Source organism: Chlorocebus sabaeus, chromosome 10 (genome assembly GCF_047675955.1).
Source record: "Chlorocebus sabaeus isolate Y175 chromosome 10, mChlSab1.0.hap1, whole genome shotgun sequence".
NCBI classification, from domain to species: Eukaryota; Metazoa; Chordata; class Mammalia; order Primates; family Cercopithecidae; genus Chlorocebus; species Chlorocebus sabaeus.
Window position 1 is genome coordinate 19,844,776 of NC_132913.1, and position 22,622 is coordinate 19,867,397.

A 22,622-nucleotide genomic window follows, 5' to 3' on the forward strand; every position below is an offset into this window, starting at 1 on the left:
TGTAGGCACGTGCCACCACGCTAGGCTACTTTAAAACAAAAAAGTTATTTTTTCTAAAGATGGAATCTCACTGTGTTGCCCAGGCTGGTCTCAAACTCCTGGCCTCAAGTGATTCTCCCACCTCAGCCTCCCAAAGTGCTGGGATTACAGGTGTGAGCCACTGTGCCTAACTAGTACTTAATCAAAGTGCATTCTTTCCTATTAGTTATCACTAACTCTGACTTGAATATGTACCTGCATCTGTTACCACCCAGCCATAACTGGTCATGTAGATCTGACATTGTTCATTCGTTTGAACACAGGGCTTCAGCAACCTGTTTATGCAGCTGTTCTTAGCCTTTACAGGGGTAGAGCCTGACCAGATGTGAGAGGAAATATGCTCTGTTTCAGAAGAGGTGAGGCTTGCCACCACCCTCCTAAACTAGATGTGGTTGTCATTGCCCTCTTCAAAAGATAGTTTTCCTCTGTGGGCTGTAAGATAAGCTGGGTGTGGCCAAGTTCACCTTTGTATCTAACCAGGGCATTGGTGGTGGTGGTGTTTCTGGCATGGTACAGTGAGCAGGAAGGAGTAGTGTGCAAGGCCACCCTTTCCAAGAAGGTGCGGGCCCTGGTGTCAGGTGAGGACAATGGATGACAATAGGCTTGACCTCTCAGCACTTCTGATTCCTTACCTTTTCTATAAAAAAGGCTACAAGTCTTTGTTTCTGTTCCATGCAGCTGGCTACATGTTAGGAAAATTCAGAGAATAGCCTAAGAACTCTATTCTGGATGTTAACAGATTCCATAAAGCACTTAATATCATCAACAGGCCTAGGTAGGGTCCTTTACCAGATTCCAATGCATGGAAATTTCCTCGATAGTAATGACACCCTCTGCATCACCTTAGGAAAAACATTCGCTTCTGGGCAGAAGTTCTGGTGAAATCTTAAATCGGTAGTTCTAACTCAGAAGAGAAGGCTAGTCAGTGTTGCCGAGCATCTGAGCTGCTCTTTGACTGTGTGATAATTGTTGTATGCCCTTTTGTGTCCAGAATCCGCTGCCTGGGACCACTGCAGGGTGGAAGCCACCTTTGTCAGTTTAGGAGCAGGCAAATTATCCAACATGTGGCTTTAAAATTCAAATGAGATAAGGCAGTAAGGGTCACTAAGATGTTTCTGGTGGGTAATGCCTTACATGACTTTAGGGTACTGGTGGCATTATCTTTGATTTCTTTTTTTGTTCCTTTTTTTTTTTTTTTTTGAGACGGAGTCTCGCTCTGTTGCCCAGGCTGGAGTGCAATGGCTGGAAATCAGCTCACTGCGAGCTCCACCTCCCAGGTTCACGCTATTCTCCTGCCTCAGCCTCCCGAGTAGCTGGGACTACAGGCGCCCGCCACCTCACCTGGCTAGTTTTTTGTATTTTTTTGTAGAGACGGGGTTTCACCATGGTAGCCAGGATGGTCTCAATCTCCTGACCTCTTGATCCGCCCGTCTCAGCCTCCCAAAGTGCTGGGATTACAGGCTTGAGCCACCGCGCCCGGCTATCTTTGATTCTTAAGAGTACAACTCATGTACTATGTATATATATTTAAAATAACACTTAATGCCTTTGTGACTTTGAAAATAATGTGAATTTTTATGTAAAATTAGAGCATATGAAGAAGTATGGAGAGGAATAAAGAATAAATATTACCTCTAAGTGCAGATCTTACCTAATAAGATTGATTTCCCTTTTTTCTTTTTAAAAAAAGTGATACATACATGTGTGTATATATGTCTATATGTACATGAATATATGCCTTTTTTTAAATTAAGATACTGCATTTCCTTATGCCATTAGGTATTTTTGATGACTGTACACTTTTCCTTTTTTATCCATCCACTTAACAAATATTTATTGAACTCCTGCTATTAATAGCTAGTGGCCATAAACAGAGATGACAAGCAGACTTGGTCTCTGCCCTCCCTAAGTTTACAGTCTAGTGATTTATTCTATCTTATGAATGGCTGACATAATGTAATTTAATCTTTTTGTTGTGTGTTTGGGTAATTTCCAGTTCTTATCTGTAATAACACTATTTTATAAATACTGCTTTGAATGTCCTCGTACATAATAAATGGACTCTATTTGGGTCATTACTGTAACTCTATTATCTTTCTGTGGAAAGGTCACTCTAAAATTAATTTTAAAATATATAATTGATGAAACTTGACATTCCTGACAGTCAATGGAAATAAGAGGTTGAGGTTAATTCTTTTTTCATTAGCACCTTCCTTTCTCATTAACGCCCTGTCTTTGCCGGTTTCTCCAGAGCAGCAAATGAAGCTGCTCTGTGGCTCTGTTGTTCATGCTCTGCCTCTCGGGCAGCCATGGTGAAAAGCGATTTGATTTAGGAGCAGGCACAGATGTAAATTATTTTTGGCAGTTCAGATATAAGACCTTGCTCATTGCATAGTTGGTTTTGTGCCATAGTATCATGGCAGCCGCACCTTCACAGTAGATCTCAACCTTGGCTGTGCCCCAATCCTTGATGGACTCGGCAGATCTGGATTTAGTGCATTGAAGTTGCAACCTGGTAACTCTGCACAAAGTGAGTCTGATGCACAGCAGGGCTAAGAACCACTGCTTTAGAAGCATGTTCCAGGAAAAATGGGGTGGTGGACAGTGTAGCTCCCAAGCATGGCCGTTTCTGATAATTCCTCAAATATGGATTGATTTTGATGATCTGGGAAATGAAGCTTTACCTCGCAGTCTCGCATTATTAGCTGATAGATCTATAAACCTTATTCCACCAGTAGGGCCCTCCTTTCTATTGAGATCCATCCATCTCCTTGAATTCCAGAGATGGAGAAAAGTGTGACTTGCAGTTATAGCTCCTTGGCTGTCTGCTCAAGGATGTGTCTGTCAGCCCCTTCCAGTCACTTCTTACCCATTAATGCCATGGCTTCCTGGAAATGAAAACGTAACAGAAGCTGTCAAATAACCTGTTCCAGTGCGGCTTAATCGACCTTACCATTTATCAAAGAATGCCAGCATGATAGAAACCAAAGCCTGCTTTCCCCAGAGAGACATTTTAAATGTTTTTCAACTACTTTGATCTCATCTTCATCACGTACAGTAAGTTTTAGGAATGCAGAATTGCAGTAGTAATGTTGGGATTAAATTTTTATTGCGAAGGCTTTGAACCACAAACAAAATTTTAAAAGCTCATTAGTAATTGAAAATGATAATCTTGCTGAGGACGCATTTTATGGCTATAATAACTATAAGACACAATGAAATATTAAAATATACAAGAATTTGGAGTAATATTCTTTCATTTTTATTAAACTATAGAAATTCTTTGTACAGTTGTAGTGAATAAAAGGGTTACCATTAGGATTAAAACACAAATGGACCGGCGAGGCGACTTACACCTGTAATCCAAGCACTGTGGGAGGCTGAGGCGGGTGGATCACGAGGTCAGGAGTTCGAGACCAGCCTGACCAACATGGTGAAACCCCGTCTCTACTAAAACTACAAGAATTAGCTGGGCGTGGTGGTGCCTGTAATCCCACCTACTCAGGAGGCTGAGGCAGGAGAATCGCTTGAACCCAGGAGACGGAGGTTGCAGTGAGCTGAGATCGTGCCACTGCACTCTACCCTTGGCCACAGAGCAAGACTCCATCTCAAAAAAAAAAAAAAAAAAGATTAAAACACAAACAAAAAAACTGTTATTTCTTATGTTATGTTATGTTATGTTATGTTATGTTATGTTATGTTATGTTATGTTATGTTAGATGGAGTATTGCTCTGGCTGTGTTACCCAGGCTGGAGTGTAGCAATACGATCTTCGTTCACTGCAGCCTCCGCCACCCGGGTTCAAGTGATTCTCTTGCGTCAGCTTTCCGAGTAGCTGGGACTATAGGCACATGCCACCACGCCCAGCTAATTTTTGTATTTTTAGTAGAGATGGGGTTTCACCATGTTGGCCAGGTTGGTCTCGAGCTCCTGACCTCAGGTGATCCACCTGTCTCGGCCTCCCAAAGTGCTGGGATTACAGACATGAGCCACCATGTCAGCCTGTTATTTCTTTAAAATTGTGATAAAACTGTTAACAGTTTTTGGAGGTTTAACAGTAAAATACAAAGGTGCAAAATAATTTCATTGCCTGGAAACGTATAATTTATTGAGCCTTATTTGTGAGAGTACTATAGTTTGTTTCATTCATTCATTTGTTTACTTAGATAACACATACTTAATGTGCCAAGCACTGTATAATGATACAGTTATGGGCTTGGCGTCATCTCTGTCATTGTGTTTTATTAACAACATCCTTAATCTTGGGTTGGCTGCTTTGAAATGGTGACTTGGGTAGCTGCTTGAGTTAAAAATGAACTTTTTTCTTTCATATTGGGAGAGAAAACATGCCTCCCCAGGTAAAGTGCTTAGAGAATTCAAGGCTTTTAGTAGCCTTATATTCCATCTTCATTTTAAGGGAGAAGATATAGAAAGAGTCTTAATTTTAAAAAAATCTTGGATCACTTGATGTATTTGGTAGTCGCCAGTGTCAGCTGGTGGATGTTTAGTGATACTGGGTCAGGTGACCAGAGTTGCCACAGGACAGGGGCATGAGTGAGTCTTAAGAGTGGTTGGTATATGTTTTCCCACGAACACGTGGCAAAATCCCAGAGGTTATTCTCTAACAAGTAGATTCAGGGGAAGCAAGTCAGAGAGGCTTGCTGGTGGACGGGTCCGTTGTAGTTCTTAAGAGGCAGTGCAGCATAGTGGGTAAGAGCCATCAGCCCTGGAACCAGACTGGGTTTGAGTCCTGGGTCTGTAATCACCTCTGCTAAATTATTTAGCCTCTCTGTGCTGTGATTTATTTGTAAGAGGGGCATAGGGATGATCATATGCTCCTCAGATTGTCTTGGTAGGATTAAATGAATTAGTTCATTTAAAGTGCTCAGCACACTGCCTGGCATATAGAAAGTTAAGTAAGTAGAGGAGGTGATATCAGGGTGGCTGTGGTGATGGTGATCCCTCCTCCTCATCATGAATCCCCTTTTACACTCCATGTCACACAGTCACAGAAGGTCAATCTTTGGCAGATGGGGTCAACAAGAAATAGTAGGTCAGTCGTATTTACTGGTCACTGTAATTTGAGAACTGAAGGAGAATATCTTCTTAATTATAAGTGTGACAACTTCGTATCCTACCTAGAGTATGCTCCACTAATGACTATCACCAGTAACAATGGATTGAGGACTGTGTCCAATAGTCTGTTGAGAGCCCATCAGCATTGGCTCATGTTCTGTTAGCTCTCCCTTAGGGAGAAAGGCAGACTTCCCTCACTGCAACTTTCCATTGTATTTGTAGCAGTCCCTCCAGTGAATGGAAGTCACACATGATGCACGTTCATTCAGCGGGCATTTCCTTTCCTGTAACCCCTCTATCACAGTTCTCTCTCCATGTCTTCACAGAGGGGCAGTGGGGAATACAGAGGGTTTGAGAGAATGCACCTATTTCAGCGGTTCTCAAATGAGGGCAGTTTTGTCCCTCCAAGGGATATTTGGCAGTGTCTGGAGACATTTTTGATTGCCACACCTGGAGAATTGCTGCTGTCATTCAGGGAGTAGAGACAAGGGGTGCTGCTAAACATCCTACAATGCAAGGACAGTTACCACGACAAAGAATTACCTGGCCCAAAGTGTCAGTAGTGCCGAGGTTGAGAAATCCTGAGTTAAGTCACACTAGAGGGCCAGGGCTTCTGTGCTTGGCCAACTACAATTACTGGTGATAGTTAAATGCTATCTAGATCGTATTCGGATTCTAGCTGGCTTGATGACACAGGCTCTAGGCAAAGAGGCAGAAATGAAAAGAAATACTGAGGAGTATTTCTTTATACTGAACATTGCCCCTTCTCGCTGGCACGACTGCCCCCTTCTGCGTGGCTGGCCTCTGGCACTCTTCAGAACTCTGGAGAGCCAGTTGATGCATTAGACTCAGTGACAGAACAGGTGACCGACTCCCGCTGTCTGTGCCAACTAATGATGTGCCTGTGACAGACTGAGTCATGCCGACCGTAGGACTGCAGACCGCAGAGGAGAGTGCTCTCATGACCCTTTGGATAAAGCAATAAAGCTTTGCATCACCGAGGAGAGATTTCTTTGGGAAGGATGAGAACATTTTCCACTGAAAGGCTTTATTTTACTTATATATTTAACAGGCGGTTATGCAGTGCTTATTATGTGCCAGCCAGTATTCAAAACATTTTATAAATATTAACTCATTAACTCCTCTCCACAACCCCAAAGCTGAAGTGTTGATCATGTCATTCTTTTACAGATAAGGAAACAGGAATGCCAGAGGTGGGACTCAAACCTAGGAACTCTGGCTCCAAAGTCAGGCCCTTAACTACTGTGTTATGGATGAAAGACTCTGAACTTCACCCTTGGTTTATTTTTTCTACCCAGGTTCTTGACTTCTGATTGGTCCCATTGAGACATCAGGGAATTAAACAGTCCTGAGGCAAGCCCTCATTTTATCAGCTTCTTATTTAATATCTGTGAACCTCAGTTTTCTTATCTGTAAAATGGAGTCACATCTACCTCATGGGGAGGATGTGAAGATAAAACAGTTGTCCATTTTGCATTGCTATGAAAAATACCTGAGCCTGGGTAATTTATAAAGAAAAGAGATTTATTTGGCTCAAGATTCTGCCACTGTACAAGAAGCACAGCACCAGCATCTGCTTCTGGTTCACTGGGCATAATGGAACAGGCTGGTGTACCTTTGACGAGGTTCGCTGGCTGTGATCTGTGCTGTTTATGTGACCACGTGTGTTTCTTTCATGGTCAGATCACTGCATCTGCTCAGGGACAAGTTTGCTATTTTCCAGGAGAAAGGAAGGTTGCAACTTCCCGTTTGTCTTAACTCAGGGCTTTTCTCAGTCCTGCTACCCACGCTCTGCACTTTTCCCCTGGCCCACTCCCAATTCAGAAATGGGTCTGGATTCTATTTCCATGGATGGTTATGCAGTCACCCATCTGCTTTTCTGACACATACAAGTCAGTATATCTTTCTGTGATTATGAATTTTTAGAGGAGAGAGTCTAAGCTTATCTTTTTTTTTCCTTTGAATATCTTGTCTACAAATAGTAAATGCATCCATAGGGGTGAAGGAGTTCCTGTAATTTATCCAGAGAGAAATGCAGTACTCTTTAATGTGTAGTCAGATGTGTGACAAAGGGAACCAACTCTTAAATGTAAGAACCATGAGAGTATATCCCCAGCATCTAGAATAATATGTGGCACATAGTAGTAGCTTAATAAATACTTGTGAGCAAATGAATGACTCTAATCTTTACTTTAAATATTTCCTAAATCTGATTATAGTCAATTCTGGGTTGTGTAGCAGACCTGAAAATCTGGAGCTGTAGCTTTTATGAAGTGTTAGTGTATGTAACTAACAGAATTGAACACTTTTTAAAAAACTGGGACATACTAGAGTATGCAACACGAAAAATAACGAACTTGATCCAAAGGCTACTTTGGGATCTTGCTGCACCCTTGAGGTGTCATGCTTTGTATGAGAAACTATGGTGCTGTAAGGAGGAATTCAATGTAGTGCTATAGCAGGATGCTAACAAGGAGTTTTCCCTGTTGACCAAGTAGCTGGAAATAGTTATACCATGTCACTTATTGTCAGACTTGCATTCTGCAACAGACTGATGCATTTAGTAGGATCTGGGCCAGATGAAGATGGCCCTTGTCATCTTTCAGATGCGGTTTGACAGATCTTTTGTACCACTTCAGAAACATTTGAGAAGTTTTATTCTCCATGATGAAGAGAGAGCAAGCCAGACAGATATGCAGAGGCCATAGAATTTTAAAATTGTCTGCACTTTCTTTTACAGATCTGAAGAAAACCCTTGCTGTGTTATTAGATAACATTTTGCAGCGCATTGGCAAGTTGGAGTCGAAGGTGGACAATCTTGTTGTCAATGGCACCGGAACAAACTCAACCAACTCCACCACTGCTGTTCCCAGCTTGGTTGCACTTGAGAAAATTAATGTGGCAGGTAAAAATAGCAATTCTCTGCCCTGATATGGAGTCACACCCTGCTTTGGACCAAGAAGAGAATAAAGGAGAGCAGTGGTTCTTACTGGAACCCACATAATATAAATTCTATAAACTTGGCATGGCCATTGTAAAGAGAAGTCTAAATTTATTTTTTAATAGCAGATGTTAAAATGCTTTTTATAGTTTTATCATGATGCATAATATTTGGTGGTTTCTGTGACACATTTGCTCTTAATGAGCTGCTTGAATTCACTTGTAAAGAGAAGATTCATAGCATGGATTAAATGAAATATAGAGGTTATTTGAGAAGCACATGCCTTTTAGAGTTCATTCCTCCTCCATACTCCCATCAGACAATTTTGAAAGTCTGTTACGTATAATAGGTTCTCTCCTCCCTGTTGTTAAAAAAAAAAAAAAAAGAGCCACCATTGAAGAAAATGCCTCCTATGTATATATGGAGAAATAGAAATTATGGAAATGGCTTTTAGGAGATAAATGGCCCCTGCCTAATCCTAGGCAGATTCTGTAGCTACTCATGTACACCACCATGCGGTTCCCACTGGAAGGCATTTTGTTTTGCCCCTTCTGGAAACTGGAATATTGGATGAGAGAAGGAAAATTGACTAAAAACAACACCCAAATTATATGCAGCATGTTGTTGCCTACAGCTCACATTAGAACCCTCCCTCCAAGTCCCCCACCATCACACTGCTCTGAGGTCAGCCTCTGGGTCTTTGTGCTTGAGCCAGGACTGCTCTTGTTAGGGTGACCACGATTTTCTGGGGAACCAGGACAAAGTGAAGAGCCTGAAGATTAGGATTCAGTGGTTTGGGTGAATGGTTGTGAACAAGCTGTCTATACTTTTGGTGGATGGTACCCAAACTCTGGTTAATAGATAAAGTAAGTAACTAGGTTACTTTTGACATCAGTTCCTGCTTAAAAAAAAATCTTGTTTCATATACTTTAAGCTTATTTATTTCCCTTTCCCTTTTGCTTGTAAAAATTCACACACTTAAGTGGGAGAGATTCTTTTCCTTTCCCACCTCGCAGTGTCAAAACATTTAATTGTTTTACATTATGTAGGCTGGTTGTTATTACCTTTTTTAATGTTCTTTGCCCTTTAGCAAATTTTAAATTGCAAAATATATTTCTAATAATTCAAAGTATCCAACCAAAGTTATTAAAAATAACTTTTAATTACAACACCGAGGCAGTGTCATCTAGGCCATAAATCCTGTCTTCCTTGCAGTTTCCAACAGCTTCTGTAATTAGACAAGAGAACCTCCCACTGTGTTTAGCTGCTTATTAATAACTGGAACCATGCCTCTTCAGTCTCCACTTGCCACCCTTGTACCCAGTAGAAAACGCTACTGGAAAGGCTCTATCTGGTTCATCACTGTTTGGTGTCATATTTCTGGAGATGGATTGGAGTGTTCTGCCTTTAACTTTGCTGTTCCCCACTGCCTCTGAAGTCCTGTGGCTTGTGGGCCCCTATGAACACATCTCCTGTCATTCTTTCCCCCAAGGTGGGATCTTGCTGCCTCTGACTGTGCTGTTTGTTGCAAGGCTCACAGAGACTGCTACCTGGGCTTTAAGCTGCAGAGCACAGGGTAGTGGGTGCACCTCCAAGAAGGAAATGGGAAGGACTTGGTGACTACTTCTTTCCAATGAAATTTGGAAATATACCAGCCATATGTATTGAGCTAGTTTACCGCTTAACAAGTATCATGTTTTCTAAGCCAATGGCTCTGAGTGGGACTCCTCTAAATGTGCCACTGGTGCTGTGTTTTTAATAATAATTTAAAGAACCAGAGTGTTGTGTTTTTGTTTTTGTTTTTGTTTCCTTTTTGGGAAATCGGAGCAAATTTAGAGTTACACATTTAATGAATAACCTCATTCGCATGTCTTTGCATCTTTCAGGTATGTGTGGGACACAGTCCATACCATCATGATTTTTACTCGGTAATTAGGAAAAGAATACACATGCATAAAACGACACAAACCATAGTTGCTGTAAAGTAGGGGTGACTCAGAAAAAAATTTGGAGGCAGGGAAGGAGAGGAAACTAACATTTAGTAGCTGTCCAGTAAATACAAGTTCCTCTTCCTGACCCCCCAGTGTACATGATTTTACTTAATCTTCTTAGCACCTCTGAGAAGTGTTTTCATAGGTTTTGTTGAGTTTAAGTGCTTGGGAATGGGTAACTGTTGGTATTGGAGTCCCCTGAGCTCAGCTTAAGATCTGCTAGTGCTATGTAGAGAAGAGATTCTGAGTGTTAGCTCCATCTCTCCTTCTATTTGTAAATTATCATAAAGGCATGTGTCTGTAAAAAGGTGCTACCATTTTCTTACCTAGAAGAGAGCTGCCAGTTTCCTAGATTTAATCATCTGTCTCATCAGGTGATTTCTCTGTCTCAGGGTCTGCTCTCAGGCTGATGTTTGTAAAAGCTGGTCCGTGTGTGTGTGTGTGTGTGTGTGTGTGGGTGTGGGTGTGGGTGTGGGTGTGGGTGTGTGCGTGTGCACGCACGCATGCTTGCTTGCAGAGGCATCCCTTTCATAGACACTGTCTTGGTCAGAGTGGATATAGATATGCTGGGCAGCCTTCTTCATTTCCCCCAGAAGGTGGGTAGTCCTTTGTATCTTGTCAGTCAACCATATATTTTTAAAAAATGGTTTGCCATGTCTATAGAGTACCAGAAAGAAGGACGAGGACTTAAGTGAACAGTTCTCATTTATGGGCAGCCATTCCTTGCTTTTCCGCCCTCTCTCTGATCCATGACCATATTGGTGTCTTCAGACCCCTCTGTCAACCTGAGTTGTGGGAGTTCAGTTTCATGGGGTTCCAGGCCTTGCTGAGTGAAGTTTTTCTCTCTCCCTTCCTGAATGGAGACATGTGATAATTGCTCAGAAATGTTCTCCCTGGTGTGTCTTTACTGCTGACTCTGGTGTCTTATTGCTCACTGATGTTTCTGATTGCTTATTGTTGTGTCTTATTGCTTGCTGATATATCTTCTGGTTGGCTATAAACTGTCTCTAAATTGGGTACCATAGCAATTGAAGAAGGATTCCCTAAATTTAAATTGATTTTCTTTAAAGGGATAGCTGTGTGTGTGTGTGTGTGTGTGTGTGTGTGTGTGTGTGTGTCTCATTTTCTGTCTCTAGCTGTGTGCTGTGTAGCTTTTATCCAGTATGGCTTATCTTCACAAATTTATCACTGAGAGATTTTTTTAATGTGAAAGTAAATTTGCCCCTAGAGAAATTTAGTTGGAAATGAACTTTATTAAAATCAAGAAATCCGACTGAACTGGATTTTTGAGCTCTGTTTGTCTTATTGGAGAGAAAGGGGACTCAAAGGAATGAAAAAGTGGATTTTTAAAATCCCCAGCATTCCACCAATCACACAGTAAATAAATCTCTCTGTGTTTACTTTCTGAAAGGGTTTGAAAGGCCTTCGTCAAAATTCTCTCCTTTTAGAATGCTGCTTTCAATTTGAGAAAGACCCATTCTGTCTTCAGTTTTGTGATCTTAAATGAGGAAGTGGAGTGAATAGGATTGGATCTGTGGTTCTTTGCCATCCACCTGAAATGGGGAAAAGGTAAAAAGTGCACATATCTGATCATGAAAATGCTTGCGTTCTAAGGACTGAGACAGTATCTGATTTATCTTTGTTCTGCCCATAGTGTCTTGATTGTACCCTTACCTGTTGGGGATAATTCAGTAAATATTGCTCACATGGATTGGTTTCTGTCGGAGGGAACAGCATTTGGTTTCATCACCCAGAGGAGTTTCTTACGGTTCGTCTTCTCCATTTACATTTGTGGTGATTTGCCTGGAAGTCAGACTTGGTATTTCATTTCCATAGTTCTCAGACCTTAGCAGACACCACCTAAGAGTGGGACTGCCTTTTTTGTTGGTCAGGACTGAACTTCCCATTGATGGTTCTGGAATGTGGAGGCTTCATAGGATGTGATAGTTACAATTCTACATTGTGATATTTTAGAGGACAACAACATTGTGCAGCCTCTAATAAATGTGCATGTGTACACATTTATTTATACTCTCAATATTGAGTTGTCATCCAACGTCAGCTGAGTAACTGGTCAGTGTTGACTGTTCCCTAAAAGCCAAAACCATAATGATAGCATCCACGTAGTGTTGTGATGACTTAATAATTGCGAGGTCACTTGGGAAGCAGAATCACAAAATCAAAGGTACAGGTATAACTCAAGCGACTGTTTCCTGGTATTTAGTCCAAATTGAACTTCGGCAACCCTGCATTTTTTCCAAAGTCAGTAGCAATATGGAACACTTTCCAGTATTTGGGGTTGAAGTGCAATGTATTTGAATTTGGAAGCTGTTCTTAAAAACAGCAACTATTATTATTATTATTATTATTATTATTACCACCATTTGAAAGTTGAAAATGAAAAATGTCCCTGCTGAATTCTAGGGCTTGCATTTGGAAGTGCAGTTTTCCCCCTTTGTGCTGCTAATGGACCTTGAAATTTAGTTGCACCGTGCTGTTTCCTTGTATGTGTACCTGTGTTACCAGTTTGTGTTGAAGTAACACCTGAAGTGTCCCAGCTCCAACCCTGGGCAGTAGCTCAGCAGATGACTTTCCCAGGGTCAAATATTGGCATGTCAGTGAGATCCCAGATGCTACTGAGAGATGGGAGAGAGATGAGATTGCAGGTGCTTTCCTATTAAGTTGAGCAAGAAGCAGATATGTTCTGTCTATTTACCTGTTATTTTCTGTTTTGTTATTTGCAATGGTAACAATAAATGTGTGGACCCTTGTCAGAAGCTATTCTTTTGGTATCTTTACAGAAAAATGCTTGTCTTTGTTGGTATGGTTTTCACTTTGTGTGGTCAAGGATATTTTGATTTTTATTTAGAAGAAGAAAAACATAGTTCAGAAGTGATGCTGATCTTTGAGGAAGTGATTAACTATAGCAGTGATTAACAGCTGTGGGTGATTTTGCCCCCAGGGGACACATGGCAATGTCGGGAGACATTTTGGTTGTCACAAATGAAGAGGTGCTATTTTCTTTCTTTCTTTCTTTCTTTCTTTCTTTCTTTCTTTCTTTCTTTCTTTCTTTCTTTCTTTCTTTTTTTTTTTTTTTTTGAAACAGTGTCTCACTCTGTCGCTCAGGCCAGAATGCAGTGGCACCATCACAGCTCTCTGCAACCTCGACTTTCCATGTCCCCACCCCCTGCCACCTCAACCTTCCGAGTAGCTGAGACTACAGGCAATGTGCCATCATGCCTGGCTAATTCTTTTTTCTTATTTTTCTTAGAGAATGGGGGGTCTTGCTATGTTGCCCAGGCTGGTTGGGCTCCTAGGCTCAAATGATCCTCCTGCCTCAGCCTTCCAAAGTGCTGGGATTACAGGTATGAGTTGCTGTGACCAGCCTATTTACTTCTAATAAATGAAGACCAGAGATGCTGTAAAAAGCATCCTACAATATATAAGACATTGCCCACAATAGAAGTATCCAGCCCCAAATGTCAATTGTGGCAGGTTTGTGAAATTCTGATCTATAAGATACTGTTAGAATCTGGTGCCAGCAGATATTTTCACCTATGGTTAGTGCAGAAAGATGCCTGAGACACTGAAGTTTCCTGATAGGCCAGCTGAGACCTAAAGTTCCTTTCACTTTTGCTAGCAAGGCTGTTCACAAGCCCTGCTCCCACTGCCCCCTAACCTCTACCTCATTTAGCTTTGCCACTGGTCTAGGAGGCCTCCAAGGAAAGAGATTTTAGAAACTCCCAGAAGACTATTTTAGGATCTTGACCTTAAGGAGCTTCTTTCCTGGCCCACAGTGTGCTTTTGGCAATGTGCATTTTACTTCTGCTTCTATAGAAGGTAATTATTTCTTCTCATGAAAAGGCCACTAATTCCAGATAACAATGATACAAAGTAGTCTTAGAGAATGGGTTTAAATTGCAGAACGTTTTAGAAGAAATTCTTTGTTATTTTAAGCAAAGTATATAATTATCAAGATATAAGAGAGTAAATTAAATAAAGAAAACAAGACAGGTCCCCAAAGATCTACTTTACATCAGAAAATACCCTTCACAGCATACTTGGAGCAGTATTGAAGACAATGAGATTAGAGAGTTAATTGGGATTTGTGAAGCATTTTCAGTGTTAAATGAAGGAGTTTCTATTTTGTTCCCTGGGTGGTGGCAGTTGATGAGAGGTTTAAAGTAGGAGGATGAATAGGTGTGAGGTCTGTGTTTCCAGAGAATAATTACTGGCCATGTGGAGTGAGATGCATATGAAGAGGGAGAGAGACTGCAGTTAATCTCCAGTTAGGAGAATGCCCTGGATTAGACGTGTTCCTACGGCCCGGGGAGAAGGAGAATTTGAGACCCATGTTAGGGTGAAGCTGGTGTGATGGGGACACGGACAGACTGTGGGAAAGGGCAAGGGAGAAATTGTCATAATTATTTCCAAGGGTGTAGCTTGAAGGATAACTGGGTGACTCATTATTGAGGAAACAACCCAGCAGAGAGACAAGGTTCCATGAGGACTGTAGCTGCAAGCCATTTGTTTCAGAATATCAGCTTAAAGGCAGTTGAAACTTTGGTGCTAGTGTTGAGGGGATGAGGGACAATGAAAGGCAGCATCTGTGGAACCAGACTGGCCTGGTTCAAATACTCGCTCCACCACTTCATAGCAGTGTGACTTTGGGTAAGTTTCTTAACCTTCCTCTGGCTGAGTTTCCCCGTTTTTAAAATGGGAGAAATAATAGTAGTGCCCATTTCACAGTATTGTTAGGAGGTATATTAATCCATTTTCATGCTGCTGTAAAGATACTACCTGAGACTGGGTAACTTATAAAGAAAGGAGGTTTTACTGACAGAGTTCCACGTGACTAGGGAGGCATCAGGAAACTTAAATCATAGTGGAAGGGGAAGGAAGGCACGTCTTACATGGCAACAGGAGAGAGTGAACGAGAGAGCAAAGAAGTGCCACACTTTAAAATCATCTCCTCTGCCGAGAACTCACTACCATGAGAATAGCATGAGGGAAACTGCCCCCATAATCCATTCACCTCCCACCAGCTCCCTCCTCTGACATGGGATTAAAATTCGAGATGCGATTTGGGTAGGGACACAGAGCCAGACCACGTCAGGAGGATTAGGTGAGATCCATAATGTACTTAGAAACATGCCTGGCATAAAGTCGGTACTGTATGAGCATTTGTTAATTACAGTTTAAAAGTTACATATTTGGAATATTGACATAAAAATGGAACACTGTAGTGACTACTTATTTGGATATCACCACTAGTCATGAAATTAATATTTGTGTAGCGCTTTATAGATTAGGAAATAATTTTGTATATAGTATTTCACTGGAACACTTTAAATTTGAAGTTGCCAAATTAATCTTTTTGTGCCTCTGTTGTCAATATTTGGCTCATCACGAAATTCATGTTTTGTCAATAATCTCTTGGTTGCAAGAGGCCAACTACCTAGCTTATATTAACTTAAACTAAAAGGGAACTTGGGGCTTATGTCATTTAAAAGTTTGTAGGATGCTATGAGAGATTCAGACTCGGGAACCATCTTCAGGAACCTCAGCTGTGTCCTCTCAGGTATTGGATATTGTCAGAAGCCATTCTTTTGGTGTGTTTGCCGAAAATTCTTGTCATTGTTGCTATAGTTTTCACTCTGTTGTCAAGAGGGTTTTGCTTTTTATCATTAAGAAGAAAATATTGGGAGGCCGAGACGGGCGGATCACGAGGTCAGGAGATTGAGACCATCCTGGCTAACATGGTGAAACCCCGTCTCTACTAAAAAATACAAAAAACTAGCCGGGCAAGGTGGAGGGCACCTGTAGTCCCAGCTACTCGGGAGGCTGAGGCAGGAGAATGGCGTAAAACCCAGAAGGCGGAGTTTGCAGTGAGCTGAGATCCGGCCACTGCACTCCAGCCTGGGCGACAGAGTGAGATTCCGTCTCAAAAAAAAAAAAAAAGAAAAAGAAAATATAGTTCAGAAGTGATGCTATCCTTCAAGGCTATGTTAATATGTTGTGTCTTTTATTTTACCTTCATTCTTAGGCCATCTTTGCCTGGTGGGGGCAGAGAGGGATAGTCCCAAGGAGGCTCTAGGTTTTAGTTTTCAGTCCCAGACGACTGTGCTGCTTTCCAGGAGGTTTTGGCAACTCTCTAGAGCAGGGTTATGATTGGTTTGGCCTGGCCTCTATGCCTGTTTATGATCCAGTCAGAGTGACCAGTATCATGTTCCATCCTGATTGGCTAGGCCTGGGTCACATGGGTCACCCCTGGGAATTAATGGTATAGGAGAGGGGTCCCTGAAGAGATTCCAGACGAGCAGATAAAATGCATATGGCTACTAGAGACCCTGGTCATGTCATGGTTTGGCTTTCTGAAGCTATCCTAAACCTGACTCAAGCTTTTCTCTCCTTGAGTGTTTGGAGGGCAAAGCCTCAGGTCTGCTAACTTTCTACCTCCATTTTAAGCACTACTGTGGCCGCATGTGCCTCAGCCCCACTTGGAACGAGCCCAAACCCTTGCCTGCAGTTTATTCATGCTCTTATACACTTAACATGTTTTTGTCCACAGCCTGGCATGCTTCTGTTGTTCTGGCTGATTCTTCTTTATCATCTTTTTCAAGTCTCATCTGAAGCTCTGTCTCCCTAAGACTTGCTTGATGCCCCTCACACCCCAGAGGTTTGTGGTGTCCTTGCCTTGTATTCATACCATGTGTGTCCTTGGACTTTTCCACTCTTTGCTTGTCTTCACAGCCAGTCTGTAAGCTCCTCAAAGGCATGGGTGGGATCTTATGTTTTTCTTTTCAGTTTAGTTTTGAGCTTGGAGTCTGGTAAATCACAGGTTTTATCAATAAATGTCCAGCTGTTTACACTCCTGCCTTTCCTGAATACACTCCTGCTGGCCAGCCACTGTGTTCTGGAACCTTTGCCATGACACTGATGGCCATGCTTTCACTTCTAGATCACCATTTCTGCCACTCCTGTGCTTTGACAGCTCCCTGAATACTTTTGGAATTCTCAGAAGCACCTGGAAAGTTTACTGTTAAATTGTTAAGACTGGAAAAGCCTTTGCTTCACTTCACTTTTGAAAACTGAGATTCCATAATAAGAACTTATTTTGTGTTTCTTGGTGGCTAATTATAAAAATATAAGTAGGATTTAAAAAATTCAGGCCACCTCCACTCCCTGAGAGGTTGCTCTGAAGGAATAGTTCTTGCAGAAAAGAAACAGGGACCCAGAACTTCTAATTCTGTTAGACTAATTACTGACCCTGCAAGGAATACATGGCTTGTTTCATTTCAAAAAGTGAGGCTATCTATATCCCTGTCGGGAATACTGTTCCTCCCCAGCCACTTGATGGGGGAACTGAGTAACATACACTGCAGGATTGTCCTGGGGACCTTAGAAGTGCCTCTGCTCGGGGTTGTTCTTTGTATTGGTGATGGGACACGCTGAAATTAGACTTGTTTGTTTTAATCAGAAGGCGACAGATCCCACTTGCTTAATTTGGCTTAATTAGGTATGTGTATACAGTTGTGATATCAGCTTACATATGGTATTGATTCAATAGACATTCCACAGCTACAGCATAGCATATGCTTTCTCAGATAGTCCCTTGTCTGTGCTGTTTCATCCTTTACCTGTTTTCACTGACAAGTATTTCAACAAACTCACTGTAGAGCCTGACATTTTAAAATTTAGAAAAATACTTGGAATAAAGCTGATTTGGTGAGACATGGAAGACAGGTATCTGACTCCATGTTTTTGAAAAGGTTTTGTAGGTTTGAAGATTTCTGGGGTTTTTGAGAGATTTTCCTTTAAGCTGTGCTTTTGGCTTTGCATATCCACAGCTTCTAAAATTAGGCAGCCTAAATAAAAATCAGTTGCTAGTTTTTGTTTTTCCCTTCTCGCTCACATCCCAGAAAAAGAAGAGAGAAAGCAATGCGGGGTGAAGATGGTTTGAAATTCTTTGGGTTTAGAAAGGACAGAAAGAGGGATTCAATTAGAGATGTGACTAAGAAGGGCTGAACTGCCCTACAGTTCAGGACAGCAGAAATAATCTTCATTTCACAGCCTCCTTTTTCTGTCCTTATTTTACCCTTGAACGTTCAGCAAGTCTCACGTGTGGGATCACGAACCCCAAATCCACTTATGTCAAGGGGAGGGCCCATGGCATAGACAGAGCCAGCCGAGGACGACGTGTCTGGGATTGACGGAGCATTATAAACTGCATTTTGATTTGCATTGTCAGAGTTGGACAGCTGCACTCTTAGCTGGTTTTAAGCTGTCTTGAAGTTTGTTGGAGAGGTTTTCTAGTCGACGTTTATTGTGGAAACTTCCTTTACCTTGGTGCAGCTAGAGATGGGCTCTTGAACCAGAGACAAGTAGACATCCAGTGAAGGACCTGTGCTAATGTTTTCCCCCACTGGGGGACTTAATTAAACAGCAGCCATAGGATTATGGGACCCTTGGATAAAACCCAGTCAGTTTCCTCATTGATAAAATGAGAATAAGAACCTGTGCCATGGTATTATTGCTAGGAGTACGAGTTTACACATGGAACGCACTCAAGCTGCTGGGCACAAAATAAGAGCTCAGTAAGTTTTGGCTATTAGTTCTTACGCTTCTTAAGTGTCCAACTCAGGTTTTCACTGCTGGGCCAGGCATGTAGCAGATGGTCAGTGCTTGATAGGCATGTAAACTACCCATTCCCAATGTTGCATTTTATACAGAAAACCAGACCTTGTGAAAGGGCTGTCCAGAAGCTACTTGGCAGTCACAGCCTGGACCTGGTCTTTGGCATCAGACATTTTTGAGCAGAACTCTGGGTCCGCTTGCATACTTGCTGTTAGCATTTTATTATGTTTACCATTGCTGAGCCTCCGATTTATGCTCTGTGCAATGGTAATAGTGACACCAACACTGTCCTCATGGTGAGGATGCAATGAGATGATGCATATTGAGATCCTGGTCCAACATCTTCTCCCTGTGACCTACCTACTGACCTTGCCCTCTGTGATTAATACCCTGTTAGAAAGGAGTAGTCACAGACATAACATGGCAAACACTGATGTATCTTTTATCCAACCTACGCTGACTGCATGATGCCAGGTCTGTGTCAGGCAGTGGAAATGCAGCTGGGTAGGAAACTAGGGCTCCTTTTGGGAATGTTGAGTTCACCATCTACTGGAGGAGAATGAGCGTATTGGCTGTGCTCCTATCTTTTTTGACCCTCAACTTGTAGCTGCTTTCACCTCAGTCCAAGAGAACCTGTTGGCTTTGCCTAATCTTTTGGCCTTGGAAATGACCTTCAAACTCTATAGCCATCTCAGGATAGGGATAGCAATGACATACAGCAACTGGCACAGAAGGAATTTTCTCCTGTCACAAGGCAGAAGTTGTATGACTCCTGTGCTACTTGTCACAGCAAACTTAAGCAGATCCAGAAGCTGCCTGACCCTTTACTGTACCTTTCCACTCCAAAATAGGGAGGGAAACTCCTGTGGGGGAGTGCTCAGCTCTCAAGGGAAGACAGTCATTAACCTGTCTAAACTCTATGTTAATAGAACCTTCTTGATAATTGCTTTCATTAAGTGTGGTTAATGTGAACAGTACAAGTTATAGCAAGATTTGCAGAAGAACAAAGTAAATATTTAAGACTTTATTTCAGGGTGCAGTTGGGTCGAGGCAAAGAGAAGATTAGTAGAAGCTGTATCTGATAGTCTCTGACGTTGAAACACAGTGAACCTCTTGGCAGAAGTGCCAGTCATTTCTCATCAGTGGTTCACAGAATCCTAACTTTGGGGAGGCAGATGGGTGTCTCCTGGAGATGGTTGTGAGTTCAGGTTTTCTCCTTTCACTTCTGGCCTCTAGTCAGACATGAATGACATGGTGATGAAGATAAATTGCCTTCCCTCTACCACCCAGGAACGCAGTGAGGATTAAGAAGGTGGCTTTTAGCCTGTGGCTATGCCACATGGCGAAGGATGGTTGTTCCCTGAGGGCAGAAGGCCATTATTAGCAACTGGCCAGGAAAGCTCCTGAGTTGGGCAGGAGTGTGTGCCATGCCGGGCTTAGGTGTACAGCACTGTCAAACCAGGCACCTGAGGATTAATTTAGCATGGGTTTTCATGCCTCCAGGCTACCAGTGACCATACAGCCATCATCTCTACCTTTGAGTTGATGTGTATAACTGAATAATAGTAGTGTGTTTTCAAAAGGAAACGCTTGAAAAATAGTGCTTCTATAGTACAAGGAGGGATGCTCTGCTGAAAATCTGGAAATTACAGCTAAGCAAAAAGATGAAAATACAAAGCAGCTGTTATTCTACCACCTAGAAATTGATTGATTTGTTTCTTTACTAACAGATGTGGCAAGTGCCTGTTCTGTGCCAGGCACTGTCTAGACACTGGAGATAGTGATGAGCAAAACCAAGTCTCTTCTTTCTGGAGATTACACTCCAGCAGTGAAGGCAGGTGGTAAACAAATACATAAACACATCTGGTGAAAAATGCTTGAGGACCAGCAAAGTGTAGGGTAAGGAATTAGCAAAGGAAGCGGGTGCTGTTTCAGGTTTGGGGCTTGTCAAGAAAGCCCCTCAGAAGGAGAGAGACTGAGCAGAGACCCATAGTATTGAGGGAGGGAGGCCTGGGGCTCTCCGGCCAGCTGCCAGAAGGATCAGTCTGTACAACAGCCCAGGACATATTCTTCCCAGGTGTGTTTAAGGACCACTGTTGGGCCCTTTTAATTCTAATACAGAAGGTGCCTATTAAAACCAAAACCAAAACCAAAAAAAAAAAAAAAAAAAACCCATAAAAGGACCTTTTACTGTATCATCTGTCATTTATGTTTCTGCTAGGCTCAAACTGGACTTTTGAAAGAGCAGTGTTGGAAGCACGGAAAGGTCTGGATGTGTTAATGCATTGGTTCAACATGTGATTAGACCTGTGTGCGTACTACAGACTCAGGCTGCTGGGGTTCAAGTCTGAGTTCCACAGTGGTGCAACTGTAGTGAAGTCATTTAGAGAGGTTAAGTCTCAGTTCTCTCATCTGTACAGCAGAAACTAGCTTATGGGGCCACATGAGAAAGTGTCTATGGAGGGGTGGCACATGGTAAGTGCTCAGTAATTATTGGCTGTGGCTATAATTAACAAAATATGGTTTTGGCAGATGGTTTTAAAAGGGTCTGTATGTGCCTTTATTCCATAAATTTTTAACCAAAACTAAGGAGCCTCGAAAATTATGTTAGAGGCACCAAATGGGGAGTGTAGGTTCTAGTCATTCATCAAAGAAGGAGCTAAATAAAATCAAGATTTAACAGAAGGATCACACATTTGGGGTAGGTTTTGGAGTTTCAGTCATGAAGTGGGTGCACAGTTTATAGGGTTCAACTTCTTGTCTGTAGGTGCCTGTCTCTATTCACATTTAAAGCCATTGTTGAGGAATGTAGTATCTTTTTTACAGAAACTGTTCTCAATTTGGGGAATGTGAGTGTGTGGCTTTGAGGCTTCAGAATCCCACTGTGAAGTTGTCATTGGTCTTCATGGTTATTTATGAGGCTTGGCCTAAACTGGGTCCTGTTCTTAACAGGAGAATGATACAGTTTCCCCTGGCCACTGGGTTCTTTCTCTGTGGTGCAAGGATACATCGCTGCAGTAGGCTCTCTGAGAAATCTGTGACTGGCTAGCAATTAGAGTTGAGAGTGTAAACTGGCCACAGATTGAGGAATTCCAGGCTATGGACCGTGCGCCCTAGTGAAGAAATGTAGGGCTGGGGCTCAGGAGGCTGGAATTAAGCCCCCTGCTGACAGAATTGATGCTGAGATCCTCAGCAAATCGCCTTATCTTTGTTTCCTCTTTCAGATCCAGAGACTCATGAGCTTTTATAAGTGAAAAAGATTTAGATGTTCTAACATTTTCCCCAAATGGGAGACTGCAACTTTCCAAAATCCTTGGTGGATGGTTCTCCAGATTTATCTCAACAATTTGAGTGCTGGAACTTTTAGCTGCCATACTGTTCAACTTTAGTGGGCCACATTTACATAGCCTGTGTCAGGGGTCAACAAACTGTGGCCCATGGGCCAAATCTAGTCCACTACCTGAATTTATAAATAAAATTTTATTAGAACACAAAACTTTCCCATATGTTTACTTACTGTCTGCGGCTGCTTTCATGCTACAACTGCAGAATTTAGTAGTTGTAAAGGAGACCATATGGCCCACAAAGTTGAAAATACTTTCTATCTGGCTTTTTACAGAAAAAGTTTGCCAACCCCTGACCTAAATGAACGGTGCTGTCTCTGGAATGCAGTACGTAGTCTGCATGCAACCCTGCGTGCTAAACGTATTAGATTTGTAGAGTGTTCATAAAATAGAAAAAAAAAGCCACTGTTTATTGAGAGAGCGCTGTGTCCCAGGCACAAATAATAACTTTAAAATACTTTATTAGTTATTTCCTCAGAGCAAACCTGCAGAACAGTTATCTCAACTTAATAGAGTATCAGGGTAGGAGATGATGTGTAATCTGCCCAAAATGGTGGCAGTCTGAGGCAGGGT

At 42.0% G+C, this 22,622-nt stretch overlaps 1 protein-coding gene across 3 annotated transcripts in view; it reads left to right on the top strand.

The window, feature by feature from the left end:
- The window catches only part of MGAT5 (alpha-1,6-mannosylglycoprotein 6-beta-N-acetylglucosaminyltransferase), a 328,044-nt gene that overhangs the window by 138,117 nt on the left and 167,305 nt on the right, over nucleotides 1-22,622 (top strand). For all 3 annotated transcript variants that reach the window (XM_007964794.3, XM_007964792.3, XM_007964797.3), the window contains exon 3: nucleotides 7,877-8,041. In XM_007964794.3, coding sequence (XP_007962985.1) covers nucleotides 7,877-8,041 — 165 coding nt within the window. The remainder of the gene's footprint in view (nucleotides 1-7,876; nucleotides 8,042-22,622) is intronic.